This window comes from Nomascus leucogenys, chromosome 20, assembly GCF_006542625.1.
Source record: "Nomascus leucogenys isolate Asia chromosome 20, Asia_NLE_v1, whole genome shotgun sequence".
NCBI lineage: Eukaryota > Metazoa > Chordata > Mammalia > Primates > Hylobatidae > Nomascus > Nomascus leucogenys.
The window spans coordinates 79,282,335-79,310,263 of record NC_044400.1 but is presented as its reverse complement, the minus strand read 5'-3'; the positions used below and the strand labels follow the sequence as shown (position 1 = coordinate 79,310,263).

The 27,929-nt window shown below is 59.5% G+C and overlaps 1 protein-coding gene across 2 annotated transcripts in view; it reads right to left on the bottom strand.

Annotated features, from left to right (window-relative positions):
* Positions 1-27,498, bottom strand: part of HTRA3 (HtrA serine peptidase 3) — a 37,663-nt gene extending 10,165 nt beyond the window's left edge. Inside the window, exons 1-7 of one of the 2 annotated variants that reach the window (XM_030800957.1) lie at positions 26,898-27,498; positions 14,618-14,717; positions 10,373-10,595; positions 5,591-5,785; positions 4,786-4,818; positions 2,953-3,067; positions 830-1,608 (exon numbers count right to left, since the gene is read on the bottom strand). In XM_030800957.1, coding sequence (XP_030656817.1) covers positions 1,586-1,608; positions 2,953-3,067; positions 4,786-4,818; positions 5,591-5,785; positions 10,373-10,595; positions 14,618-14,717; positions 26,898-27,282 — 1,074 coding nt within the window. In that variant the 5' untranslated portion in view covers positions 27,283-27,498 and the 3' untranslated portion in view covers positions 830-1,585. Of the gene's footprint in view, positions 1-829; positions 1,609-2,952; positions 3,068-4,785; positions 4,819-5,590; positions 5,786-10,372; positions 10,596-14,617; positions 14,718-26,897 lie in introns of those variants that run through there. The other variant, XM_030800956.1, reaches the window with a different exon arrangement.
* Positions 27,499-27,929: the final 431 nt, after the last annotated feature.

Below are 27,929 nucleotides of genomic sequence, written 5' to 3'. Positions count from 1 at the left end.
TGTGCTCAGGATAGGGGACTCTGAAGCCTCTTCTCCTTGAACTTGAGAGGTGAGCAGAACACACACCAAGTGAGGGGCCACCAGGCTCCCTGCCCGTCCTGCTCCCGGCCCTGCTCCTGCCAGGTGGCTGGGCTGCCTTCACCAGCCTTTTCCACTACTGGGAAGGACTCAGGACTCTACCCAGGACAGGGGCCTGAGACCAGGGGACCTTATGGCTTCTGAGACCAGGGAACCTTTTGGCTTCTGCGACCAAGGGACCCTGTGACCTCTGAGGCTGGGGAACCATGTGAACTCTGGGACCAGGGAAACACGGTTTTTGAGTCCAGGGGACCCTGTGACCTCTGAGGCTGGGGAACCCTGTGGCCTGTGAAATCGGGGAATCCTGTGATGTCAGAGATCTGGGAACTCTGTGATGTCTGAGATCAGGGAAAGCGCATGCCCTTGTCCCTGTCCCCTCCCCTCCCTACAGCTCTCCCTTGGCTTGTGGGCCAGAGGATAAACGAGGGGTTTACCCCCCAGGCCGGAGGTCTCCCATCTATGAACTGCACTGTCCCCCACAGTCCACAGAGGGGCAGATGCCCACAAACGGCCCCACTCCATGAATCAAACACCCCACGCCACCCCATGTCGGGCTACACTCTGGTCCTAAGGCTGGCTGGACCCCAAGCCCTCCTGGGGCTCCCCCAACATGCATGGTGGCCACTCTTTACCGTGAAAGCCCCTCAGAGGCCTCTGCACCTCACCTCCAGACGAGAATAATACATGCACTTAACATCTCCTTGATTTAATAAAAAGATGGTTCATTTCAAAGAACTTTAGATTAACTGGGTTTGGATCATTGGATTTTATTAAATAAAAAAGAAAAGCAAGTACAAACACCAGTCAACTTCAGAAGGATTTTAAAATTGCAAGTGTATCATGCAGCTCAGGTTTATCAGGCTCCTCAGTTAGTCTGCGCTGTCCTTGGGAAGGGGACACAGCTCTGAGGACAGGGGATATTTCCCAGGGGGTCTGGGATGAGGTCAGCACTAACTGGGACAGCCCCTGTACAACAAAGGAGCAAACCCAGGCCCCGGGGGTATCCTGTCTCAGGAGAAAAAGAGAGGCAAGAAGGGAAGAGGACACTATCATCCACTTCCAGGAAAGTCACCTCACAGCTCAGTGTGTGCAAAGAGCAGCTCTGCTAATTTCCAGTAAGGAGGCCGAAGTCAAAGGCACCCGTGGAGAATGGGATAATTCAACAGGAAAGGCTCGGTCATTAGGGAAAGGAGCACGCTAGGACAGGTCTGGGTGCACACCTGAATCTATTTCTGAGCTTCCTAGAAGCCAACAGGAAAAGGGCTCAAGATATTAGATGGTCCCCACTGTTCAAGAGAAGAAGACTTCAGTTTCTTTGGGAAAGACAGGCTCTGCCTGGCTCCAGATTGTCTTCCCATAACGGACACAGAAGAACAATGGCGGCATCCTCAACAGCAGCTCTTCATGTGACCAGCCCTCATGGCACCGGCCTTGGCTGCACTGGGGTCCATGTGCTTGGCTGACGGGGTCTTGGAGTAGGGGGCAAACATGAGGAAGCTCCCTGCTCTCAATGAACTGCCAGTGAGGGGGCTGGGAGGAGACAGCAAAGCAACGTGGAGGTGTGAGTTGCTGAGTCGGGCCTGGGCGTTGGCCAGGAGGGGGGCATGGGAGACACAATGGCGGGGGGAGAAGCTCACTAGGGCTGAAGAGAAGGTGGGGAGGTGGAGGCCCCCAGGAAAGGCCTTGCGATCAGAAGCATGGCCTTACTCTGGAAGGTGACTGTGACTGCCCACTTAAGGAGGCAATGGGCATGCTCTCACTTGGGAGAGTTGCCTAGTGCCCTGGCGACACCTCTCCCAGATGGAGAGCTCATGGCAATCTAGGAGTGGGCAGGGTGGGTTGGGCATCTCTTTTGGATGGGGGTGAGGAAATGGGGTCTTGGAGGAGGGTGACTTCCAAAGACAGGGTATTGGACTTTGCTCCCCTGGCATAGAGGATACCACGTGATCTGCATGGGCCACAGGCTGGAAGAGGGAGTACTCAGGAGCAGGTAGATGGATGGAAGAATAGATGGATAGGGATAGAGGGACAGGTGGGTAGACGGATGGATGAATGGGTGAATATGTAGACAGGCGAATGAGTGGGTGGGTGGATGGGTGGAAGGAAGGAGTGAAGGAAAAAAGAAAGGAAAAAATAAAGGAAGGAAGAAATGGTGGTCAGGTGGGTGAATGGGTGGATAGGTGGGTGGATGAGTGGATGAATGGATGAGTAGATGGATGGATGGATGGGTAAATGGATGGATGGTGGATGGACGGATGGATGGGTGGATGAATGGATGATGGATGGAAGAATTGGTGGATGGAAGGATAAATGAGTGGTTGGGTGGATGGATGGATATAGGATGGATGGATGGATGGATGGATGGGTGTGTGTGTGGGTGGATGGGTGGGTGAGTGGATGGATGGATGGGTGGGTGGGTGGGTGGATGGATGGACAGATGGATGAGTGAATGGATGGGTGAGTGGATAGATAGATGGACGGGTGGATGGATGGATGGATGGATGGATGGATAGAAAGAAAGAAACACCTGACAACTAAGGAGCAGCCCAAATGAGAGAAGCCCAGGGAGTCCAAGAAGCTGATGGTGGGAGCCGAGATCGGAGATCCCCAGCCAAAAGGAGACAGCCTTGGAGGGGCAGGGGGTGAAGCTGACCACGAATTGATGATAGGCAGGGGGAAGATCCTGAAAGAGGCTGAGGATAAGCTGTCCCGGGGGTCTCACAGCTTTGGGGTGGGCAGACTGGACCTGTCCAGTAGTGAGCAAGGTTCACCCAGCACCTCCGGTGGGCCTTGGTCCCAGGGCTGGGGTGTTAAGGGGCTATAGCCCTGGGAGAGTGCCCCCTGCCTCTGGCCCCCTCCAGGTGAGCTCTTTACCTTTGATCTGCTTGTCTTGGAACTCTGTGAGGAACTGTGTGATGCGGTCCGAAGGGATGGCAAAGGAGATGCCAGCCGTGACCTTGAGCGTGTTGATGCCAATGACCTCCCCATCCTAGGCAGGGAGGTAAGAGCAGGCATCAGTTGGGGGAACCCAGGCAAACCCCTGCCCACAAAGCGCTGTGTCCACAGCTCTGTTTCTAGAGGCTGACCCCGGCTGTCAATCCCCCTACAGCCCCTGACTCCCCTGTAAAGGTCACTCTCAGGATCACACCTGAGTCAGTGACCCCACCTCTCCAAATCCCGGAGATCCCCCTTCCCCATCCCTGGAGAGTATTTCCAGGGAAGCCTGCAGCTCAGGCCTGCCCCCAGGCTCTGGCCACTCTGCCTCTAAGAAGCACGGCCACTGGGCCAAGGACACTGCCAAGCCATGTTTGGAGGGACCGAGAGAGGGAGGAACATGGTAAGGCCTGTCGGGGACAGAGACCCTGTCTATCCCTTCCTTCCAGAAGTGGGGGGCTGGCAGGTGGGGCCAGGGGAGCTCCTTGACCCCCCATCCCTCTCTTCGGAGCCCCTCCAAACCTGCCCTGCCCCCCATGAGGCTGGTGCCACTTGGGCAGGATCTGACCTGGCCCCTGGGGACCTCACACTCAGGCACGCTCCTGGAAAGGAGCCCCACTCCACACCCCTAGCCCTGCCCTCCTTGTCCGGGTCTGGACAGCTCACCAGGGAACCCTCTGTGGCCTGGGGCAGGGCTTTGGGTCAAGGCACCCTTTGTCCTCCTCGTCCCTGGAAGCTCAGGAGGCAGGAAGAGCATCCGAGTGTGAGATCCAGTAGATTGAGTTCTGTGTCCACCCTCGGCCCTCTGCACCCATCTCTACTGCCTGGACCACATGGAGCAGCCTCCTGGGCCTGGCTTTCTGGCCTCCAGCCTAAGCCACACACATGAGCTTCCTTGAAACCAGGGCATGCCCTCAGCCCTGCCAAAAGCCTGGGAGACATCTTGGGCACACATGGTGAAGCCCCATCTGCACAGGAGGCCTGAGGCAGCAGGATATGGACCACCAGCCCCTTTAATTGTCCTCTTGTCTGATCTCCCCCTCCCGAAGCCTCTGAACGCCTCCCCCAATGCTCATGTTGTGCCTTCTCCCTGGGATTTCTTCCTCCTATACCCAGTCCTCCTCAATCTCAATGGCCGTTGTATAATGCTCTCACCTCCAGGAAGCCCTCCCTGATTTCACATCAGCTGCCAGGCCTTCCTGCCCAGCGTCCCTCCAGAGCCATCTCATGTGGCTCACATGGTGCTGGGGCTTGTTCACATCTGGACACCTCCCCCGCCATGGACAGGAGCTCCAGGGGTGGGACTGTCCCATCCTTCAGGGCCTAGGAGCTCTGAACTGAGCTTGCTGGTTTATTCTGGAAAAATCTCACCTGGGATGAGGCTGAGCTTGACTTCGAGGCTCAAGACACAACTGGGAAGGGTAGAATGAGGGTGCCCCTGTCATCCTGTGTGTACACCCAGGGCAGGGAGGGCTGGGCTGAGCAACCCCACACCTGCGTCTCTTGCCCCAGCTCCCCTGACAGGCACACAGCCCTGGACCGAGCTGCTGCTCGTGGGTGAGTCCTCATTCCTGGTGGCCACTAGCATCCCTGAGGCGCTTGGGGCAGCCTTGGTCTTTCCTCCCTCCAGGCCTCCAGCCCAGCTGCACTCCTGACTGTTGGTGTAAATGTTCTAGGACCATATCGTGGGGCCTGTCCTGCCTTAAGGCTGAGCGCCCCCATGTGAGAAGAGCCCCAGAAACCTGAGAGATTTTGGCTCTAGGGGACACTTACCAGGTTCACCAGCGGTCCCCCGGAGTTCCCGTACTGCAAGGGGAGGAAACAGCATTAGCTGTGCCTGACCCCACCTGAGGTGTCCTGGAGCCCCTTCTTCCAGATCTACCTCTAACCAGTGCAGAGACACATAAGCAGGTCTCATCCTCAGCGGCATCGAAAGGCCTCAGTGCTGTCCCCATTTCACAGATAAGAAGGCCGAGGCCCACAAAGGCCATGTGGATGGCTGTCTGATGACCGAGGTCTGACTGTTACTGTTCTCTGCACAAACCATACGTTTCAGCATCTACACCCTCGAGGCCAGGCAGCACCGCCTGGTGCATGGAGAATGGGGGTGTTACTTCCCATCCTACTGGCCTGGGGGGCCTTCTACAAAGACTCGGATTCCAGCCAAGCGCCTGAGCTGCAGCAAAGCTGGATGGACGTGATCTGGGGCATCTGGGTGAAGTGCTTTGTGAACGCTAAACGTGCCACCAACATAATCACAATAATAATGAAAAGCGATGTTGGCCAGGGTGTGGAAGCTGGGCAAAGGTGTTTCTGGGCCGTGGCCTTGCCTCCGCTTCTCTGGAAGGCTGCCCGAGCGAGGACAGCAGCCTCTGACTCCCAGCGTGCCTGGCACCCTGGGGTGGAAGTCACAGGGTTAGAGCTCCACCGAATGTAAAGAGAGAACTCTCTAGCAGGTGGATGTGTCGAGTGCCAGAACGGCTCTGGGGATGGGGGCAAGCCGAGTCAGAGACTACCTCGAGGTTGAGGTCTTGGGCACAGATGGCAGGTGCCCCAGCCTCCTGTCCCTGGGACTCACGTTGATGATGGCGTCCGTCTGGATGTAGTCCATGTCGGAGTCCCGGAGGCCCAGCTCCCTGCCCTCCCGCTGGGCAGTGCTGACGATGCCCGTTGTCACTGTGTTCTGCAGGGCGAAGGGACTGCCGATGGCCACCACAAACTCCCCAGGCCGCAGGTCCGCCGATTGACCCAGCAACAACACAGGGAGCTTTTTCTAGGAGACAGGAGAGACACAGAGAGGGAGGCTTAGCCGTCTGCCTTCAGTGGGGACCGGAGTCAGATCCTGGCAGGGGGGTCCCAGGGAAGACATGCATATCTGTGCAAAGCCACCAGGACTGTGAAGGCTCAGGCGGGTCACCAGTGCAGACTGAGACCAGGGCAGTCCTGTGCTGAGACCCAGGGCTGGAGTACATGGAACAGAGGCTCAGCTGTGCCAGGGACCAAAGGTTCCCCCAGGGCAGGCATGGGTGCTCATCATGGGCCAGGGTGCAGCTGAGCACAGCCTCCAAGGTCGTTGAGCCCAATGATCTGATGGTCACATGTCCTCTAAAAATCTGGTAAAAGCTGCAGACACCTGGTAAAAACTACTACACGATACGCACCACACCCAAACTGATGCATTTGATGGAGAGAGATCTGCAGGCCCCTGGAGCCCAGCTAAGAACTCTGACATCCTTGATCCAGTTCCATCTCATCTCCCAATAGAGACACACGGGGGACTGAGGCCTGGAGAGGTGAAGCCACTAGCCGAGCTCCGCCCCCCGCCGCGCACACTGAGACACCTGCACACTCCTCTTCTGCTTTTGCGTGGGGCCAGCGGAGCCTGTCTGTCTGATTATCTGACTCTGCAACTAGCCTGGGAGCACGGAGAGCAGCCAGGCTCTGTGTTCCGGAAGCTGCGTGGTGCACACTCTGAGAAGGTAATCCCGGGTGCTTGTCAGAAGGTGCCGAAGCGCGCACACACACATGATAAAGCGGGGAAGGCGGTTCTGTGCTCGTACCCACATCAACTTCCTGGTTCTGGTTTTGCACCCATTACCTAAGATGTCACCGTTGAGGGAAGCTGGCGGAAAGTCTCCTGGGACCTTGCGGCACTACCCTGTAGCTTCCCGTGGGTCTGTGATCGGCCAGGTCTCACGAGCGTCGCCCCAACTCAGGAGATCAGTGGGGCAGGACCCCATGCCTCTGACCCTCTGGACGGCTCCCCTCCACCAGGCCCTAGTCCTTCTCATCGTTTCAGTCCTCTTCCCTTTCACTATACACCATCATGTCACATAAGAAAGTTTCTCCTTGCAGCTTTCAATACGAGGAGAAAGCTGTCAATAACAGGGGCGACGTGGAGCCCCACACAGGATTACAGGAGCCCTTGGTGGGCGGGCACTGGTGTGGGAAAGGCTCAGGCCGCTCCTCTGTTCTCTGTGCTCAAGAAGCTTCAGTCAATGGCAGAGAGAATCCCAGGTGGCGGAACCAGGCCTGCACATTGGAAGGCGAGGACCCGGAGAGATGACATTTTCCGTTGCTGACCGGCCAAGGAGGCAGAAATAACAACATCTGAAATCTTTGGAAGGCCGTGAGCTGGGGAGGGTTAGCCCACCCTCTCTGCACCCAAGGACAGTGCACAGATGAGGCCGTGAGCTGGGGAGGGTCAGCCCATCCTCCCTGCACCCAAGGAGGGTGCACAGGTGAGGCCATGAGCTGGGGAGGGTCAGACCATCCTCCCTGCACCCAAGGAGGGTGCACAGGTGAGGCCATGAGCTGGGGAGGGTCAGCCCATCCTCCCTGCACCCAAGGAGGGTGCACAGGTGAGGCCATGAGCTGGGGAGGGTCAGCCCATCCTCCCTGCACCCAAGGAGGGCGCACAGGTGAGGGTCAGGAGCCTTTCCCATGGCTCGATTTAACGCCTAGGGGCTAGGAGGGCGTTTCCCAACTCAGGTCATGGCCATAGGTGCTGACCAGGGCCTGCAGGACAAGAATCACACTAGCTCTGCTGGCACCCATTTGCCACAGGTGCTTGGTGGGGCGTCCTGCTCAGCCCCACCTGGACACCACCCCACCAGTCCTGCCAGCATTCTGCCACAGCTGCCAGAGTGGGAGAGACAGACCTGCCTCCTCTTCCCATGGGGGTCCTTGAGTGGGGGTTGCAAACTGGCCCAAGGCCCAAACGCCGCCCATTGCCTGTTTTGTGAATCAAGCTTTACTGGAACACAGCCACACCCACCTGTGCAGCCTAAGGCTGCATTCTTGCCACAGCAGAGATGCGTGGTTGTGACAGAGACCACAGGGCTTGCAAAGATAAAATATTTACCATTTGGCTTCATGGAAAATTTGTTGGCTGGGCACCATGGCTCATGCCTGTAATCCCAACACTTTGGGAGGCCGAGGCAGGAGGATTGCTTGAGCCCAGGAGTTCTAGACCAGCCTGGGCAATACAGCGAGACCCTGTCTCTACCAAAAATTTAAAAATTAGCCAGGTGTGGTGATGCGTGCCTGTAGTCCCAGCTATTCGGAAGGCCGAGGTGGGAAGATCCCTTGAGCCCAGGAGTTTGAGGCTGCAGTGAGCTGTGATCATGCCACTGCACTCCAGCCTGGGCAACAGAGCGAGACCCTGAAAAAAAAAAGAGAGAGAGAGAGAGAGAGGCGGGGGGGAGGGAAGGAGGAATGAAGGAAGGAAGGAAGGAAGGAAGGAAGGAAGGAAGGAAGGAAGGAATGAAAATTTGGGGGTGGGGTGCAGTAGCTCATTCCTGTAATCCTAGCACTTTGGGAGGCCAAGGCAGGGGATCACCTGAGGTCAGGAGTTCAAGACCAGCCTGGCCAACATGGTGAAACCCATCTCTACTAAAAATACAAAAATTAGCTGAGGGTGTTGGCATGCACCTGTAGTCACAGCTACTTGGGAGACTGAGACAGGGGAATTACTTGAACCTGGGAGGTGGACATTGCAGTGAGCCGAGATCCTGCTACTGCACTCCAGCCTGGGTGACAGAGCAAGAACCCATCTCAAAAAAAAAAAAAAAAAAAAAAAAAAGGCTGGGCACAGCAGCTCATGCCTGTAATCCCAGCACTTTGGGAGGCCAAAGCGGGTGGGTCACCTGTGGTCGGGAGTTCAAGACCAGCCTGACCAACATGGAGAAACCCCATCTCTACTAAAAATACAAAAAAATTGGCCAGGTGTGGTGGCGCACACCTGTAATCCCAGCTACTCGGGAGGCTGAGGCAGGAGAATGGCTTGAACCCGGAAGGCGGAGGTTGTGGTGAGCCGAGATCGCGCCATTGCACTCCAGCCTGGGCAATAAGGGCAAAACTTCGTTTCAAAAAAAAGAAAAGAAAATTTGCCAACTCCTGTCCGTGAGCACACCCCTCAGTGGGTTTCCTTGTCTTTAAAATGGAAGTGATGCCCCCAGACTCAATCGCGACCGTGAGAGGACTGAAAAGCAGGGAAGGGTCCCCATTAGGGGAACTCCTTGGAACCATTAAATCTCCCCTCCCTTGATGGGGCAAGAGGAAACCACCTTGCAGAAGACTTCATCACAAATGCTGTCAACATTCATCCAGGAAGAGAGGAAGCCAAATTCAAACCAGCCAAGGTGAACTGCCCAGCCCGAGGGAAGCTCCGGGTCCAATGCTGGTGTGAGACATGGGACTCAGTGACCTCACAGCATGGAGAGCCGCAGGTAACTCGACTGTGGTCCCCAGGGTCATATAACCATGGCATTGGGCAAGACAAGAACAAGCTGGAGGGAGGCCGGGGTCCTAGCTGAGTGGGCCGGCCCTGCTGCAGTGCGCTGTGATTTGGGGCGAGTTACCTAACTTCCAAGCCTCAGTTTCCCCGTCTGAAATCCCAAGATAACGAGGTCCCTGATATGGTTTGGCTCTGTGTCTCCACCCAAATCTCATGTCCAGTTGTAATCCCCACGTGTTGGGGGAGGGGCCCGGTGGGAGGTGATGGGATCATGGGGGCAGACTTCCCCCATGCTGTTCTCGTGGTGGTGAGTTCTCACGAGATCTGATGGTTTAAAAATGTGTGGCATGTGCTCCTTCACTCTCTCTCTCTCTCCGGCTCTGCCATGAGAAGATGTGCCTGCTTCCCCTTTGCCTTCCGTCATGATTGTAAGTCTCCTGAGGCCTCCCGGTCATGCTTCCTGTATAGCCTACAGAACTGTGAGTCAATGAACCCTCTTTTCTTCATCAATGACCCAGTCTCAGGTAGTTCTTTAGAGCAGTGTGAAAAAGGACTCACACAGGCCCCTTCCTCCCAGGCCTGTGGTGAGAATTAGAGGAGTGCAGCCAGTGCCCGGCTGAGAGCAGGCCTTCCAGAAACAGCTGGTGGAGGAACAAGAGGATTCTGGGGGCCTCAGTGCAGCCCTCTTCTGGGTCAGCTGGTGGGAGGTACAGACGTGAAGGTGGAGGGATGGGGTCCCCGTCCCAAGTATTCCCCACGGCAGCCCACTGGCCTCCACGCCCATACCCAGACGCCATCCCACAGGGCAGGTGCATCCCCAGTAGTGGGCCCAGGTGGGACAGTGAAGAGCCTCCGTGGGGTGTGATACAGGACCACAGCCCACACACTGTGGGCCACACACTTCCTGGCTCTGCCTTGCACCTAGTGGCTTGGGGAGCACAGGGCAAGGGGTCCAAAGACCTGGGCTCCTGGTCTTTTCTGAGCCGTGACCCTGGGCCAGGTGCCAGTCCTCCCCCTGGCCGATGGAAGGTGGGGCTAGCTCGCCTCTGCGGTCCGGCGTCTGGGAAGAGGCCGCCATGCCCAGCCCCAGGTGCTTCCGCCCCTCCGCCCACGGCCACCCACCTTGGGATGGATCTTGATGGTGGCGATGTCCGACTTCTTGTCGATGTCTTTGATGGTGGCCTCATAGGAGTCCCCATTCTGTAGCTGCACCTTGAGCTGCTGCCTGCCCGGGGCAGCACTTTTGCTGGACACCACGTGGGCATTGGTGATGATCAGGCCGGCCTCTGACATGATGAAGCCAGAGCCACTGGACAGGGGCACGTTGCGGCCGAACAGCGGGTGTCTGCAGCCAGGGAGACACAGGCGGGCATTTAGGGTGGGGCTGGGACACGGGGGAGTCAGGCGCAGTGGCGGGGCTGGTCAGCGAGGAGCAGAGCCAGTGTGCGGCTGACAGAACACAGGTCTGGAGTCCCTCAAGCTCCCTTTTGAATCCTGGCCCTGTGACCTGGCCAAGTCCCCGGCGCCTGCACCCAGTCACAGCCATAAAGAGGTGATGATGATCACCTCTGGCTGCAATTTGCTGAGATGAGACGGGCTGCCTGCGACGTGTCAGATGACTCCCAGCTTGCACTCGCCATCCTGACTACGGAGCATGGAGCCAGACAGACCCGGATGCTAATCCCAAGTCCAGGCCCCACTTATTATCTGCCTGACCGTGGGCAGGTCAGTGAAGCTCTCTGAGCCTTGGTCTCCCCATTTGGGAAATAGGACAACACCACCTCCTCCGCCGAGTGGTGATGCCTGGGCTCTAAAACGCCTCTCAACAAACAGGACAATTGGCCCTAGGGGAAAAGCCCCACTGCACACACAGCATCCTCCGGGGCTGCAGGAGGTACCCAGGAAGGGAGGCTCCCCAGAGGCTGGGGCAGATTCCTGATCATCCCGACCCGGTGAGCGCTGGGAGGGCTGGGAAGGCTTATTCCCACCTCCCTCCACCCCTACCCCCAGGCTAACTGCCTAAAGCCCCAAACGTAGCAGTGCTGGCAGCAGGCAGATGCAGGACCCGAGCCCTAGACACCCCGAGGGCAGGGGTGCACGGGCACAGATGAGGCCAGCCTGGGCCCTGCCCTCTGTGAACGGAGTGGAGCTGGCCTGGGTCTGCATTGGCATTCGCCGATGGGCAACAATCCCCAGTTCTCACCAGAGCTCTCTGAGTGGAAACCACAGCCCCACGTCCAGCAGGGGAGGAGGCTGAATGCCAGACACAGCCTGGGACCTTCTCCAGGGTGGGAGCCTTCAGGACCCCAGCGTGGGGCCCAGCCCAGAGCAGGTACTCACTCCCTGAGGCTGCTTAGTAGAGATGAGCAAGGAAAATGTGCGAGACAAAGCGTGGAGGGATGGGAACGTCTGGCACATGCAGGCAGGTGACAGCAAGAGACAAAGCATGGAGGGATGGGAGCATCCGGCACATGCAGGGGGGTGACAGTCTCTGCAAAGTACAGGAGCTTCGCTGTGACCCACAGGACTAGGGATGGTAGTGAATGCCACCCTGTGCTCCTTCTGAGGCAGGCAGGTCATTGAATGCTCATGGGCACCCTGCAAGGGGGGTGCTGTGGTGAGCTGTGTCTCTGCCAAGAGATACCGCCAAGTCCTAACCCCATAGACCCGTGAATGTGACTTCATTTGGAAACAGGGTCTTTGCAAGTGTCAGGAAGTTATGGTGACATCACAGTGGGTCTGCGGTGTCTTTGAGGGAGGGAAGTCCAGACTCACAGAAGGGAAGGCCATGAGATGATGGAGACAGACAGCAGAGAGAGGGGTCTAAGGGCCGAGGTGTACCAAGGACTGCGGAAAACACTAGAGCCAGTAGAGGGGCCTGGGACACTGCCCCCCATCCCCCAGAAGAAGGCAGCCCTGCTTGATTAGGACCTTCACACCTTGATTAGGACTTCCGGCCTCCAGAACCCTGGGAGCAAACATCTCTGTCATTTTAAGCCATGCAGTCTGTGGTACTTTGTTATGGCAGCCACAAGAAACTACTGTCATCCCTAACTCTCAGGTCTTCATGGTGGGAAAACTGAGCCCTGAGACGCTGAACTACTTGCCTAGGTCAGGCGGGCGGGCAAAGGGCAAAGCAGGGGTCTGCCCCAGGCAGCCTGGGCATCTGGCCACTCAGCCACCCCGCACGGTCACCCCAGCCTCTGTCCACTCACATCCGCAGCCAGCTTCTGCCACACCCACTCCGTGTGTGCCCCAGAGTAGGACCTGCACCTGTTTTGCCTGCGGAAGCCCCAAGGTGCCTTCCAGGGCCAGGCACCTGCGGGGTCTGCGGAAAATGCCCACGGCTGCCCACTGGCCTCCCTGCCCACACTCAGACCTCAGGTCAGGGGTCACAGCTGGGAGGCCTTTGCCGGACGAGCATCTGTCTTATCTTGTCTGCTGGGTCTCACCCACCCACTCAGGGAATCAGCCACCGGAGGCTCTGAGGGTGGAAATGGCCTCCCAGCTGGGCTGGAGTCAGTAATTAGCTAGTTCAGAGCCTGGTGACTGGGGCCTTCCAGAAAGATGCTGCCCCCATCCCTACCTCCTAGACGGCCAGCAACGTGCCACTTAGTGAATCCAGTTATAATTTCCTCAATGACACGTCTCAGGGCCCGGGGCCCGAGGGAAGGGCAGTGAGGGGTCAGTGTGCTGCCAAGGGGGCAGTGAGAGGTCTGTCAGCATGGGGCACTGGACAGGGTGGCAACTGGGGCTGTGGGTCCTGCATGGGTGTGCCTCTAGGGCTGTTTTGAGAAACATGGGCTACACAGCCCCCAGCCCAGGGAGCTCCCAGCAGGTGTGGAGGATGTGACGCTGAGGTGCTATGTGCCCGCCATGTGCTCTCACACCCCCGTTCAAGGAGCATGGCCTCTGCTGGAGAGCCTGAGATGGGGAGGGCAGAGGGGCCGTGACACCTGGTGACAGGGGCCTGGACCAGACAAGGGCCGAGCCAGCCAGCAGGGAGGCGGTGCTGGAGCAGGAATCACTCCTGGGATCTCCCGATGAGCCACCAGATGCTCAGTGCCCAGGGCCAGGCCTAGGGCAGTGGAGCCTCGTCACAGGGAGGCTGGAGGCCTCAGGGAAAGTGCCGTGAAAACAAGCAAGTCCCTGGAGCCCTGGCCTGTGGCCTCTGGTGACTGCTCACTGCCGGCTCCTTGTCCGCCTGGCCCCGCTGTCTGATCCCTATCAGGGTGAATGAAGCTTGGTTCCGGGGCCTCCTCATCAGGCTGTTTGCCGGCTCTGTCCACACCCAGGGGCCAAAGGGCCAGGAAGGGTGGATGGGAGAAGCACCCTAACCCTCAGAAGAGTCATTCAGTCTGCTTCTGCGGGATATAAGTCAATCTGGGATGAGCCCTCAGGATTCGGTGTGAGCGATCAGACATTGGGCAGTTCGCACAGTGGGAGGTTCTGAAGGCAGGGCTCCCCCAAACCAGCTCAGAGGGTCCCTGTGATGGGGGAGGTGGGAGAGGTTGGGGATGGTGGCAGGGACCGGGGCAGGCCCTGAGGGAAGAAGGGGAGGAGGCTTTGCCTGTGCATCTGCAAGGAGAGGTCTTGCTCGGGGGGTGAGGCCACACGGTACACACCACTTCCTCTAGGGGGCTGGGACATCCTGCTTCCCTATGGACCGACTCCACTCATTCATTCATTCTTTTACTCATCCATTGTACACTCACTCATTCCCTCCCTCACTCATTCATTCTGCCACTTCCTCACTCACTCATTCCTCCCCTCACTCATCTGTGCACTGATTCGTGCATTCACTCACCCATCCCTCATTCCTCCCTGCTCCGGCCACATGCGCCTCGGTGCTTGCTGAGCTGCCCCCACTGCCCTGCATCCACTGGCCCAGCTCTCGGGGTGCCTACTTCAGGCTTAGCTTGTGAGGCTTCCTGAGACCCCGGTTCCCACTGCCCCGAGCCCTGCTGTCTGCCTGTGGTGCCTCTGCTCCTTGCACACACACCTGCTGTCTCCTGGCATCTCCTCCACTGGGCTCTGTCTGTGTCTGCTTTACTGCACAGCCCCTCAGGACGACCAACGCATTGCAGGTACCCAATAGCATGGGCGGCAGCATGAAGGGACAAAGACCCACAGCTGTGCACGTTCTTGGTGCCTACAGCTCCAGCAGGTGTGGAGTCACTTTAGCGGGGATGTCCTTCCCCAGGGGCACACAGGCAGCCGGGAGATGTGACTGAGGTCAGCCGGACCCCAGGCCACTCCAGTTTCTATGGCCCAGGCTGCAGAATCAAGCCTGGTTTGGGCCCCAGCAGCTGGCCAGTGTGCCGGGGGTCACCGGGAGGCGGAGAGGGGCGAGGGGTCTTCACTCACCTCAGGAAGAGCTCTATGTGGACCACGGCTGGCGCGATCTTCTCCACCACGTCGGCAATGAAGTTGAACTTGTAGCGCGGGCTGCTCAGCTGGTGGAGACCTGCGCTGGCGGGAAGGGCCAGGTGCGTCTGTGAGATCCCGATGTTGCCAGCTCCCAGAGGCCTATGCCCGGCGGGCAGGAGGAGGAGGCTCTTCCTGAGACCCCTGTCCCGGTTCAGAGCCAGCCTCGGCCCACGCTGAGCCCACTGGGGACCCCGTACCCCACAGCAGTGCAGTGACACCAGGCATTTGGGAAGGGGCTCACTCACCCCGAGAATGGGTAAAAAGGCTTCCATGTGCTGGGCTTCCTCGCCCCCCTCACTGGACCCTGCCAGGCTGGCCAGGAGGCTCAGAGAGAGGTTAGGACATTGCCCTGGGCCACATGGGAGTGAGGCTGGGGCCGGATCTCGGGTCAGTCCCCCTGGGCCTTGTCTGTTCCCTCAAGCTACAGCAATACCCTTACAGGAGAGAACTGGCCCTCTCCTCACGGGCTCCAGCCAGTCCCTCCAGGCCCTGGGGCTACAGCAGCGTCCAGGCGGGGGTGTAGTGGAAGACCCCCAGGTGACCCTTCTGAGCTACCCAGGCCCGGACACAGTGTGGCCCCTCTGGGCCAAAGGAGCTGCCAATTTCTGAGTACACAGGGCCCTACATCTGTGTCTAACTTGGCCACACCCCAGCCCAACTTGCTAGACGGTTCACAAACTTCCCTGGACCCTTCCCGGGCTCAGATTCCTGCTGCCGTCAGCAGTGGGGGCTGTGGCTGCCAGGACCACAGGCCTGAGGCATGCAGTGGCACGGGGCCCACAGCTCTCGGGGTTTCCTGCACGGGCCTGTGCCGGGATCTCTCCAGTTCCCACCATCTGGAACCCACGCCACTCAGCCTCGCTCGTGGCTCCCAGGCCCCGCAATGAGCAACTGGGCTGGGGGCTGCACACACCAGGAGTTCGGCTGGGCCTGGCTGCTTTCTAGCTGTGTAGCCTCAGACAGATTACTTACGTTCTCTGGGCCTCAACTCCTCAGCTGAAAAATGGGACTGAATATGCCCTTCTACCACATCTGTGGGAACTGAGTGTGGAGGACTGCAAACTTCGAGTCCCTGCCCGGGGGGCTACCCACCCACCCAGCCACCTTGGCGATGGGGAGCAGAGGGCTCAGTCCATAATGTCCAGCTTTGCAGCCCACGTTCCTCTTGATCTCTGGGAAGTGGCCGAGCATGGGGACCGAGGGAAAATCTGGTTTTCTGGATCATCCAAAGGCACGAAGGTACCACGGTGGATGCCACTGTGGGGGCAGGACCCGGGCTGCGGTCTGTGCTCCAGGAATCATCACGGGGCAAACGCAATCCCCAGTCACATCCCAATTCATTCCCCCCACTCTCCAGGGGCAGCTGGGGGGAGGAAACTTTTCCTCTATTTCAAAGGTGGGGACACTGAGGCTCTGTAAGAAGAACCCCCCCGTCCCGCGCCCAAGGACTCACGGCTGGGAGGGGAGAACCAGGATCTGAGCGCAGGCCGCGGGGCTCCTTTCCCTGGGTGCCCCCACCTCTGCCCTGTGGCTCCCCAAGGCCCTGAAGAGCCCTTTAGCCTGAGCTGGGACCCGGGGGGTTGGCTCGAGCTCTGGTGTTGGGTCTCCCAGACTTCCGATGTCTGCCTCTCAACCGGCCCGCAGGCACCAACCACACCAGCCCTCGTCCACTTCAGTCAGCCTGAATCAAAGGCCGCCTGTCTGGGGTGGCTAGAGCCGGGCTGGGAGACTCCGGCCACTGCGAGGCTCCTCATAGATCAAACTACTGTGGCAGAGCGGGGTCTCAGCTTCAGAGGTCACATTAACAAGCACCCCAGGGGCAGGGCCTGCTGTGGGCCCAGGGCTCTCTGTGTGCCCACGTTTGCTTCCATGAGGGATGCACTGCCCTGCTCAACACCTACAAAGCGGGCGGCTGCCTTGGTGAGGTGAAGCTGCCGTGCGGCCCAAGTGGGCAGCCCAGGCCTGTCCGCTCCTCCTCCCTGCCCCTAGGAACCTGAGTTCATTTTCTAGCCCCCAAGTAGAGAGGAAGGACACCAGCCACACAGCCTGCTTCCCTGGTGAGGTTTGGAGCTGGTTCGGAGCTCTCACAAGATGCCCTTAGACCAACAATTTCCATGACCCAGAGGGATCCCAGGGCAACCCCCAGGCCCAGGCCCTCCTCCCTCCAGGAAGAAGGACTCAGCGGATCTGCTGCTCCCCTGTGTGCCCTGGGGCCTGAGGCTGGCGCCCCATGTGCCTCGCCTGAGGAGAAGTGCCAGGGCATGGGCACAGCCCCCAGTTGGGACCGTATCACCTCTCCCACGGAGTGGCCTTTGTCGGGCCGCCGACTCCAGTTTCTGCTCATCATCCACCTCTCTACACCTCCCCCTGCACGACCTATCTCTACTCTCCCTACCAAGATGCTCTGGTTGGTCCTGGGCCCGGCCCTAATCCCGCCCCCTCCAGGCAGCCCCCCAGCAGCCCCAGTTGGACCGAATCTGCCACTGCTCACAGCCTTATTCAAGCCATGCGTGCAGGGTGCCTCCTGTGTGCCCACCCGTGACGGCTACTGGAGACAGTGGTTCAGCTGGGGGCAAGGGTCAAGTCAGTGACCGACCAGAGACAGCACAGCATCATCAGGGATGAGGCAGAGAGGAGCCCCGCGTGGGGTGGGTGAATGCAGAGGTGCCCTGAACCAGGCCTGGAAGAGCCCACGGGCAGGGGCACAGCACATGGAAAGCCATAGGCTGAGCCCGCATTGCCTGTGCAGGCGGCCACGGCAGACAGGGACCTGGGCCCGGTGTGAACACAGCAGAAGGAGGAATGGCAGGGCCTCTCCTCCCACAGGTGATTAGAAAAGGCTGCCTTCCTGTGTGTCTCCATCCTGGACTCAGACACTCCAACACCCAGGGCCAGAAAGCCCTCTGGGCCCCAACCTGTCCACCCCCTGCTTGGCCTGGCCCGGGTCTCACCACGGGGAGTGGCAGAGCTGGGGCCAAAGCTCAGCCCCCGGACCCCCTCAAGCACCTGGGCTGCTGGGCCCCTGAGCTCTGAGACAGCAGCCTGAAGATCTGCACCGCACTGCGGCCTCCACTGGAAGGACTTTCTCCCCGATGTGGTCTCCCAGAGGTCACTTAAAATAGGTGACACTCGATTTTATACGGGATGATTTGTTTTTAAACCCTCCGTAAAATATTCGTTAAGGAAAAGCCTTGCAGGAAACATCAAAATTCTATTACATGGTGGTTATTTGGGGTTGGGGTAAAGTTACAGTGACTTTTTTCATTTTTCAAAGAGAAAATAAAACAGGGAGGGAGAGCAAGGCCTGAGACAGAAGGGCCATGGGGCTGGGCTGGGAGGTGGCCTGTTTCCCACAGAGTCTCCAAAGAGAAGCCCACACGTGCCCACCCCACACCCCAGGCTCCTTTGGGACAGAGACCATCTGGTTCACTTCCACACCCCACTGGTAACCAGCACAGGGTGAGACAGCCGCTGAGACATTTCAGAAGGAAGGGATGGAGGGGGAGGAGGGATGGAGAGAGGAGGGGAGGAAGACAGAGAGAAGGGAGAGAAGTTCAAGGGGACCCTTCTTGATGCTCTCTGAGCCAGCACACCGTAGGTCTGCAAAGAGCACCCTGAAGAAAGAATGTGGGTCAGCTGATTAACCAAGTCTCCAAGCAGCCTCACAAAAGCAGCAGCACTGGCCCATTTTTTGGCCCAGGAGACTGAGGTTCAGAGGCAAAGATCAATCACCGAGGGAGGGCAGGCCTGGCACTGGCCCAGGTCTGCTGGATTTCAGGGTCTAGGCAACCCCAGAGCCTGGGGCACCCCTGCAGGGCCCCACCAGGTCCTGTCCCTTTAAGCGGACCTCGGTGGGTGGTGGGGTGGGGGCGGGGGCCCCCCGTGCCCCAGCTCCTCCTCCCAACACGCAGATGAATCAGCCATGAATCAGGGGGAAGGGAGGACGCGGTTCCCACTGCCTCTTTCCACAGGAAAACCGTGGGCCCCATGGCTGGGAAGCAGACTCTGTTTATTTGGGGGTTTTTGACAACCTCCACCCCCACCCCATCCTCGAGCCAAAGTTCTGAAGTCAACAGTCAGTCTCAACCAGATTCAGCCGTTAGCCTTTTTTTTTTTTTTTCCCCCTTAATAAACTGGAATCTAAAGGCCCTGGAAGTTTCAGTCAGGAAGACCCTGACACAGAGCGAAGCAATCAAGGCCCAAGGCTAGGTGTCCGGTGTCACCTCCCAGGAGAGGAAGGGGCGCAGCAGGGCAGGGGAGACAAGTAGGGTGCCAGGGCTCCAGCTCCAACAGCCCTGCCTGATGGAGCTCCCAGGAGTCCTGGGGGACTGTGGCCGACCCTGAGAGAGGACCACGTGCTGGCTCTGGAAAGTCATAACTGCCGTGGAACAGATGGCGACGCTGAGGCCCAGATACCCCGTGGCGATACCTTGTGTTTGTACACTGCGTAACTCCAGGCCCTTACTGACAAATATCAGAGTGGCCAGCTTCCCTGCAGTTGTGCAGTGCACAACCTGCCCAACTGTATGCATCAGTCCCTCTAGCACATAATGTGCAGAGCTGGGACCGACACCCAGTTCTGTTCCTCCATCTCTAAGGTCCCTGCTCCTTCTTTTATTGCCCTCTGCAATTAGCAGACCCCTCTGCCACCCAGTGGTCAGCTGTGAGCTGGGGATGGAGGAGCCATGAGTGGATAGCCATGGGTCCCAGGCTGTGCCCATCTGTCCATAATGGTGACCATGGTCTACAGACCAGATGGCAACCTCTTAGCAGGGCATTCCAGGCCTGGGGTGTCCTGGTCCCATCGACATCTGCAGCCTCACGTGCTGCCACTCTCCCCTGTGGACCTCGGCTCTGATTCCTTCACATGCAGGCTCCTATGTGTCACTGTGCCTTTGCACATGTGGTTCCCTCCTCCAGGAATATGCCCTTCCTGTCATTCCTCAGGGCCCAGGCCAGCAGCGCCTCCTCTGGGGAGCCTACCCTGGCTCTGCAAGCGCGGTGATCCACCTCTCCTTCTGGGCCCAACAGCACCAGCACCTCGTACCCTTCCCAAAGCTGGTCCCTTGGGAGTGTGCCTGTGGCCTGCACCCCTGCATCTGGGCTGGACCTGGCCCACAGCAGTGGGCAGGAAGCGAATGAGGGAGCGAATGAATGCTCTTCAGAGACAGAGGAGCCATTCCAGGGGCCCCTCGACAGCCCCCAGCCCCGCCCACCACTAAAGGGGCTGCCTCCTGGGTCTAATTAGTTCCCAGGGCAGCTTCCTTTGTTTTTCCTCCTCTGGAAAACTTGCCTGTCGCCTAGTGAACTGTGCCCCCACCCCGAGCCATGTCCCCAAGTGAACCGTGCCCCCACAAGCCTCAGGTCCAGCTGTGGCTCCCTGTGGGGTGGATGCTGCCATCTGCCACCCTCAAGCCCAGAGACCTGTTCATGTGGAACGCAGGCGGGATGAGGGCTGCAGCCCAGACCCAGAGCAACCCGCTGCCTCCCCCTCCACGGGCCACACCTCGCAGGCGGGACCCGATTTGGGCATGGGACGTCAGGCTGGGCTCCGAAGTTTGTGATCTCATTGAATTCTTGCAGCAATTCTGCAAGACAGGAACTGAGTCCATTTTACAGGCAAGGAAACAAGGCTTAGAGAGGTCATGGGACGTGCTCAAGGTGCACAGCCAGGCCCCGCAAGCCCTGACCTGCGTGCTTCCCCTGCTCCGTGCTGGCCCTTGGCAAATGTGACAGCCTGTCCAGCCCCAGGAGAGCTCAACCTAGACCCGAACTCAATGTGGGGCCAGCCTGGCTCCTCTGGCTGTGAAACTTCACACCCAGCTGGGCCGCAGCCAGCCCCTGGGAGGAGGAGGAGGCGCTGCCGCTGGCCTGTCTGTGATTACCGAGAAGGGTGGTCCTTGTGCACAGTGCCATGGGTCAGGCAGGCCTCTGAGCATCCATGCCACTGAAGGCAAGGAAGACAGCCCTGGCCCTCCTCTTACAGGAAGCCCTCCCTGCCTTGACCAGGGCCAACGAAACTCCCTCCGGCAGGGCCAACACATGGCGGCACCTCCACAAACACTGCCCTCCAGTCCTCCCCTTCCTCGACCCCTCTCCCTCACTCTCACTAACTCCAATTCTGTAAGACATGTCCACCTGCCATCCTTCCTTCACATCAACTTCCATGAGTCCGGCACCGTGCAAAGCACACTCAGTCCATCATCTCGTTTGTGCAGTGACCAGTGAGGAGGGCCCCACTGTTATCCATTTCACAAGTGAAGAAACTGAAGTGCAAAGAGCTTCAGAGACTTCTGGGGCAGAGCTGGGACTCCACCCTGAGCAGCCAGATATGAGGGACAGAACTGGGTCCCAGTCCTGGTGCTCTGCCCATTACGTGCTGGAGCGGGTTAATGCAACAGGGGGGCAGGCTGTACATTGCACAGTTCCAGGGAGTCACCTGCTACCCCTGCATTAGACCTGGCTTTCAGCTTGGGGAACGTATGGATGTGTCCTCGCCATGTCTTTGCTGCACCAAGGACAGGCGTCTGTGATTTTAATCCCTGTCTCACCCACTAGTCCACAAACACCCTCATCAAAACGAAGCAAGGCAGACACTTCGAGGTGCTAGGGGCCTGCCTGGTATTCAGAGCACTGGCTGGGGAACCAGGGGACCTGGGCTCAAGGCAGAGCCATCCAACCCTACCTGAGTGACCGAGGGTGGCTTCCTACAGCTCCCTGAACACTTTCTCATACAGAACCAGGACATCAATACCCCAGTGATGTGTTGAAGGCTTTGTGGGCCTGGAACACAGCCCAGTGTCACACCCTTGACCTTGTAAAACCTGGTGGCCTCCCTCCCTCAGAGCAAGCCTGGGCGGAAGGCATTCAGACCACCTGGCAGGCCCTGGTGAGCCTGTGGGAGGCCAAGGGTGCACAGGCCCCCTTGTACCTGCCTCTCCGCCACTAGATGCCCCCATTTCCAGAAAGCCCTCCTGATCTAGCCCTCTCTCTACTCTGAAGGTGGTTTCTTCCTCTTCTGGGCTCCATGCATTGTCATTGGTCCCTCACAATGCAGGATGGGGGTTTCAGAGGGGTCTGCGGCTGTGGTGATGTGGGCAGGAGGCAGTGGTCGGGGACACGAAGCCTGCGAGCCTGCCAGGAGGCTATGCTTAGTCCTGAGGCCGTGGGAGCCATGGCCCAGCTTTCGGCAGGGAAGGTCCGGGTCTCGCCAAGTCCCTTCAGGCCGCTGTGTGGGGCTGCATGGGAGGGCAGAGGCCTGTCGGGGGAAGACCGCAGGCTGGCAGATGGGGTGAGGGTGCATTTGCTAGGCCAAGCCCTGGCAGGAAGGGCAGCTGCACAGCGCCCTGGTCTCAGCTCCAGTCCGGCTGGACTCTTGGCTCCTGGCGGCCTTGGCGAAGGCTCTTGGCCAAGCAGCTCTGCCGGCAGTTCCAAGTCCTCCAGTGCCGCCAGATGCTGTGGCTCAGCCCTGCAGCCCCAGCGGGAGTGGGCGGGGCAGGAGGGGAGGCGTCATCTTGCCTGAGTGGTCCCAGATGCTGAACTCCAAGGCATGTGCAGCCCCAGGAAGCTGCTAAGAGGATTACAAATCAAAAGCCAACCCAAGTTCTTCAATAAATACAACCGGGAGATGCCGTCAGAACCTGCTTGGGGTTGCACAATAAAAGCCGGTGATTAAATGCCACCTTGTAAACTGCTCCAGGGCTGTACATTCTGAGCGCATGGCAGGTTCCAAGGCCTGTTTATCTGCAGCCAGAGGAGAGGCTGCATGGCCTCAGAGCTCTGCTTATGCACAAAGGGAAACCCTTCTCCACACAGGCCCTCAGAAACGCATTTATCCCCGCTTTTACCACCCCGTGGATGGACATTTATCCGCTCTGTGCAACTGTGCTGCCTTAACATGGACCCGAGAAGATGCAAGGGCTCCCTCGAGAAGTGGTGAGCCTCCGTCACTGGAGGTATGCAAGAAGGGCCCGGAGGGTTATAGGAGATTCACATATCACATGGGCTCTCGTCTCATTTCATGTCATCTACAGAGGCCACGCACTGGCCCAGGCCCCTGCCCTGCGAGGCTCCGAGCTTGGAGGAGATGGGGATCGTGCAGAGAAGTTGACCCACAGTCACAGCTGTGTGCAGGGCCCACCGGAGACCCTGGGTGTGCTCACCAGGCAATGAAGGACGACCTGGGCACAGTGGCCAGGGCGGGCGGCTCAGGGCAGTGGGACATCCGGGCGAAGGCAGGATGAGGAACCCACCACGTGAAGGCAAGGGAAGGAAATGCCAGGCAGTGGGCACTGTGCATGCAAAGGCCTCGAGATGGGAAAGAGATCGGTGAGGCCGTGAGGCCGGAGCACAGGGATGAGGAGACAGTGGGAGACAGCACTGAGGGTGGTGTGGGCCAGGTGGCAAGCACAGGGCCCTGTGAGTCAAGGTAAGTGTTGGGGTGCCTTGCAAGGAAGCCTGCAGGTGACGGGCAGGACAGATTGACCAAGGTGATCCTGGCTGCTGTGTGAGAAGTGATGGAAGGGAGGATGGTGGGGGGAAGTCAGAGCGCCCCAGGAGATGTTTTGTGGATGAGCTGAGAGGACTCCTGGTGTACAGGAGAATGAGGGGTGGAGAGGAGTGAGGGGCAGAGGGGAATGAGGGGTGGAGAGGAGTCAGGGCCCCCATCCATACAGCTGGGCTGCAACGGGCAGGCCCAGGAAAGGTACCCCAGCACCAAGCCCCAAACTGATGAGCCACCGTGACAGTGCGGCAGGCGTTGAGGGGAGTGAGGGGCAGAGGGGAGTGAGGGGCAGAGGGGAGTGAGGGGCGCAGGGACGGAGGGGATCGAGGCTCCCCACTGAATATCCTGGTGCTCCTTTCAGTGGGGCTGGGAAGAGCGAAGCCTGAGGCAGCTCTGCAGGCATCTCCACGTGACTCTAGCTCAGGAGAGACCCCGGGGCTGGAGATAGGGCCCGAAGCCCCAGCACCTGGGGAGGACTTAATGGCAGATGAGGTCACCAGGGTGGGGGTGGGCAGGGGAGGGAGGCGAGAAGGGACCAAGGAGACCTTCCTGCCTAGAGGGTGGGAGAAGGTGGAGGAGCTGACATGGGGAGGGGAGAGGAGCGCACAAGGAAGCTCAGCCACAGGCGGCTGCCCTCACCAGGCAGGACTTCCTCCCAGAAACGCCCGGCAGCGCCTGGCACACCGCTAAGTGTGACCGGCACCCAGCAACTTCTGGCTGGGACCTCGGGAGGGCGGAAGGCCGGCTACGCTGCTGGAATAGTCCATGGAGGCTGAGCCTGATGGAGCCGGGGGCCCAGGCCTGACCCAACTCCCAGCCTCAGGGGCCCTGCCACCCCTTGCAGAGGAAAAGCCAGGAGCCCCACAAAGCATAGCCTTCAAAGCCGGCCAGACCCAGGCCAGGCCCAGCCGGGTCACTTCCTGACCATGTGACCTCAGAGCAGTCCCTCACCCTTCTTGGCCTCCGGCAGCACATCTGTGGTGCCTGGGAAAGGACCAGGGTTGCCATGGGAAATGAGACAGGGCTGGGGAGAGGCCGGGCACCCAAGGCCTCCACAGGGAGTGGACTCTGTGTGTCACCCTACCGAAAGCTGGCTGTCCAAGGTCCCCGTGCACCGGGCTACAGTGGCAGGGCTGCACACCGCCCACAGTGTGAACGGTGCCCTGGAGATGGCCAGCAGCCTCCCACTTGCACTCTCTGCCTCCCCTCCCCTCCCCACCGGGCCCCAGCTCCCCACCTGGCTCCTGGCTCCGTGGGCTCTGGTGGCGACAGGGCTCTCAGGTCCTGTGCAGGTCTCTGCCTTGCCCATGCCCTCCCCGTCCACCCCATCCTTCCCCGGGCAGCTCCCAGTCCTCCTCCACAGCTTGGCACAGAGGCACCTCCTCTGGAGAGCATCTCCTGACCTTGCTGGGTGAGACGGATGTGGGTCGGTCGCCACAGTGATAACAACATATGAAACAACGTGATCTGGGGTCACCCATCAGGCAAAGGGTGTGTGCCTTCGTGCCTGGCAGCAGCTCTCCTGCAGGTGCTGCTGTCGCCCCCGCTTCTCATTTGAGGAAACTCAGGGTGAGCAAGTGGTCTAAGGTCACCTCATTGGGAAGAGGTGCGCTGGGACCGCAGACCCCGAAGCACTGAGGCCTCAGCCCATGACCCCACGCTCGCGGCCACCTCCTGGCCTTCTGAGCTCCCCATGCACCTGTCTCTGGGGATAAGACTATTTTCCTCCTCGTACCCTCCCTTCTGTCCCCTCGATGGTCTGTGAGGCTTGAGGGCACCAACAGGGTCTGCTACATGGCTGTGCCCTGTCACCAGCCTGGGGCCAGCCAGGCACACAGAGAAGACACCTCGTGACACGGACTCCAGGAGTCAGTGAGTGTCTCAGAACACCCAGGCTGCCTCCAGCTCCCTGCCAGCCCTGAGCCTGCAGCCCTGTTCTCATAGTGCCTTCCACGATGGGAATCGGCGTGGGGAGGCGGCCCCCATCCACACAGCTGGGCTGCAATGGGCAGGCCCAGGAAACGTACCCCAGCACCAAGCCTCAAACTGATGAGCCACCGTGACGGTGCAGCAGGCGTTGAGTCAATGACAACGTCTCCGAGACCCCGCAGCCCCACACTCACACCCCTCAGCCTCCTGGGCAGTCTCAACACAAGCCGGACCTCATCACCCTCACCCCCATGATGGTTTGAATGTGTTCTCTCCCAAACAGAGGTGTTGCCAATGTGATGGAATGAAAAGGTGGGGCATTAGGAGGTGATGAGGTCACAAGGGTTCCTCCTTTCGAGCATGGGTTGAAGCTCCTTATGAGAGAGGCTACAGGCAGCCTTCCGCCTTGTCCCTGCCTGCACTTCTGCCGTGTGAAGATGCAGCTTCCTCCCTTCCGCAGAGTGCAGCCCTCACCAGACAACCGAGCCTGCTGGCACCTTGGTCTTGAACTTCCCAGCCTCCAGAGCTGCGAGAAATACATCTGTGTCCTGTATAAACTGCCCAGTTTCAGGTGTTGCACCAGCACAAGGTGGACTGGGACTCCCTGTCAAACCCTGCGGTGGCTCTTCCACATAATCCTAGCTAATCCCAAGTGATGCCTCCCACACGGGGCTCCCAGGAACCCCAGCGTGCTGGGAGGAGGTCACATGTGTTCTGCCAGAAAAGAAGAGCTCTCTGTTGAAATTCTCTGGGGAACCCCTGGGTTTTATCAACTGAGAACACTGCAGGTTTTCTCAGAACCTCTGATAGATTCAGCCTGTGAGTCTCCACCACAGGAATAGAGCGCTCAGTTTCCCAACCTTTTTAGACCATGAACACACTTGGAATTGTGTTCGGCGGACTGCAGAAGAATTAGGAAGCCCTCTGCAGGCTTCCCAGGTGCCCAGGCATTTGGTGCTCCCCATGGTGCTCCTGAGGCTCCATGGAGCCTGTTCTGGTGGCTACTACGTCTCTCCCTGCCACCTGCAAGCTGATGGCACGCAGGACCCTGACTCCTATCCGTGAACCTGGGGCCCGTCTCTGGTCTTCAGTGAGCCCCTGTCCGGCCACAGCAGAGTCTGCCTTCCTAAGAGGCACCCCAAACAGGGAAAAAGGTACGGCAGGTTTTCCAGCATATTCCTCCACACACAGAGTCAACCTGCAAGGTGAGATACAACCCAGGGCCGATTGCCTCAGGAAAGGCTGTTCTAGGGTCTGACCCTGACATTCTCTCCCCCAAGGAGCCTCTCCCTGGGGTGCCCTGAGCAGTTCAGGGACGTGCACCCCGACCCTTCCCACACAGTCCTGTGGAGACACGCACTTAACCACAGTCCCAAGGAAAGAAGCATCACCCAAGAGGGCACCCAGGCTGGAGATTTAGGGCAGGAAAGAGTGCCCTTCACCCAATACCCGGACAGAGCAGGGGTCCGAGGACCAAGGGAATGGGCAAGAGACAACAGTTCTGAAGAGACCACAGCTGGAAACAGTCCTAGATGAGGCCCCTCGGGTGGCCAGGAGACCACTGGGTTTCCCTTTTGACTCTACCTCTGTGACCTTGGGGACAGCGGTTTACCTTTCTGGGCATCAGTTTCTTCATCTGAAAGACCAGAGGGCTGGTGGGATGATTTCTGAAGGGCCACCAGGTGGTGCCCAGGGAAGGGCGACCTTGAGCTCGGCCCTAACTCCCGGCCTTAGTTTCCCCAAGAGAAAGAAGCTTCACTTCCTCCCTGGCCCCCGAGGGCTTACCCAACGGGCAGGCGCCCTTCTGCAGCTGGCGCACGGGCGTCCCGGAGAGCTGCAGCGCGCGGCGGCTGGCCGCCTGCAGCGCGCACACGTTGGCATAGGTGTGCCCGTCGGTGCCACACACGGCGTGCGTCCAGCGGCAGCGGCACAGGCCGCGCACGCACTCCAGGCTCTCCCCGCAAGGCGAGTCCAGGGGGCCGCCACAGGGCTCGCCCTCGCTGGCGGCGCACACCAGGCAGCAGTTGCAGAGGTCGGGCACGTAGCCGCCGGGGCAGCGGGGGCTGGGACACCGCGACACGTCGCAGCGCGCGGGACACGGTGCCGCAGGGGGCTCCCGGGCCAGCGCCAGCGCGACCAACGCGGCCAGGAGCAGCGCTCGCGCCTGCATGGCGGCCAGGCCGGCGGCGGGTGGCAGCTCGGGAGACCGGGCGGGGGCCGGTGGGGACAACGAGGCCGCTGCGGGGCCAGGCGCCGGGCGCCTACGGATGGGACTGGGGCGGACGCGCGGTCACATGCGCCGGTGGCTCAGGCTGGCGGGCGTCGGGGCGGCAGGGGCATCCCCAGGGCGCGGGAGCGCACGGACTTCAGCTCCCTCCAGCCTGACGGTCCGGGGGCGGCTGGCCCAGAGCCTTTAAAGGCGACCGCCCGGCCCGCCCTCGCTGGAAGGGGCGGCCCGGCCCCTCCGCCAGCCCCGCCCAGGCCCCGACAGGGCCCCGCCTGGCCTTCCGGGCCTGGACCCACCCGGCAGGCCTTGGGACTCTCTGGTCTGCCTGGTTGGGAAAACCCGAGGCTACAGACACGCAGGGGTCCTTTCTGGTGGGGACCCCCGGGCCCAGCCTATCCCAGAAACCTTGGGGGATGCGTTTCCCCGCTCTGGAGGGGTCTGTCCGGGTCCAGTCTCCTCTGTGCCTCAGTTTCCTCCTCCAGGAAAGGGGAATTGACAGCATTTCTCAACCTCATAGGATCCTTGGAAGAACCGCAGAGGTCAGGGCTGAGCAATGTTCCCCAGTCCTCGCTGTCCACGGAACAGGAAGC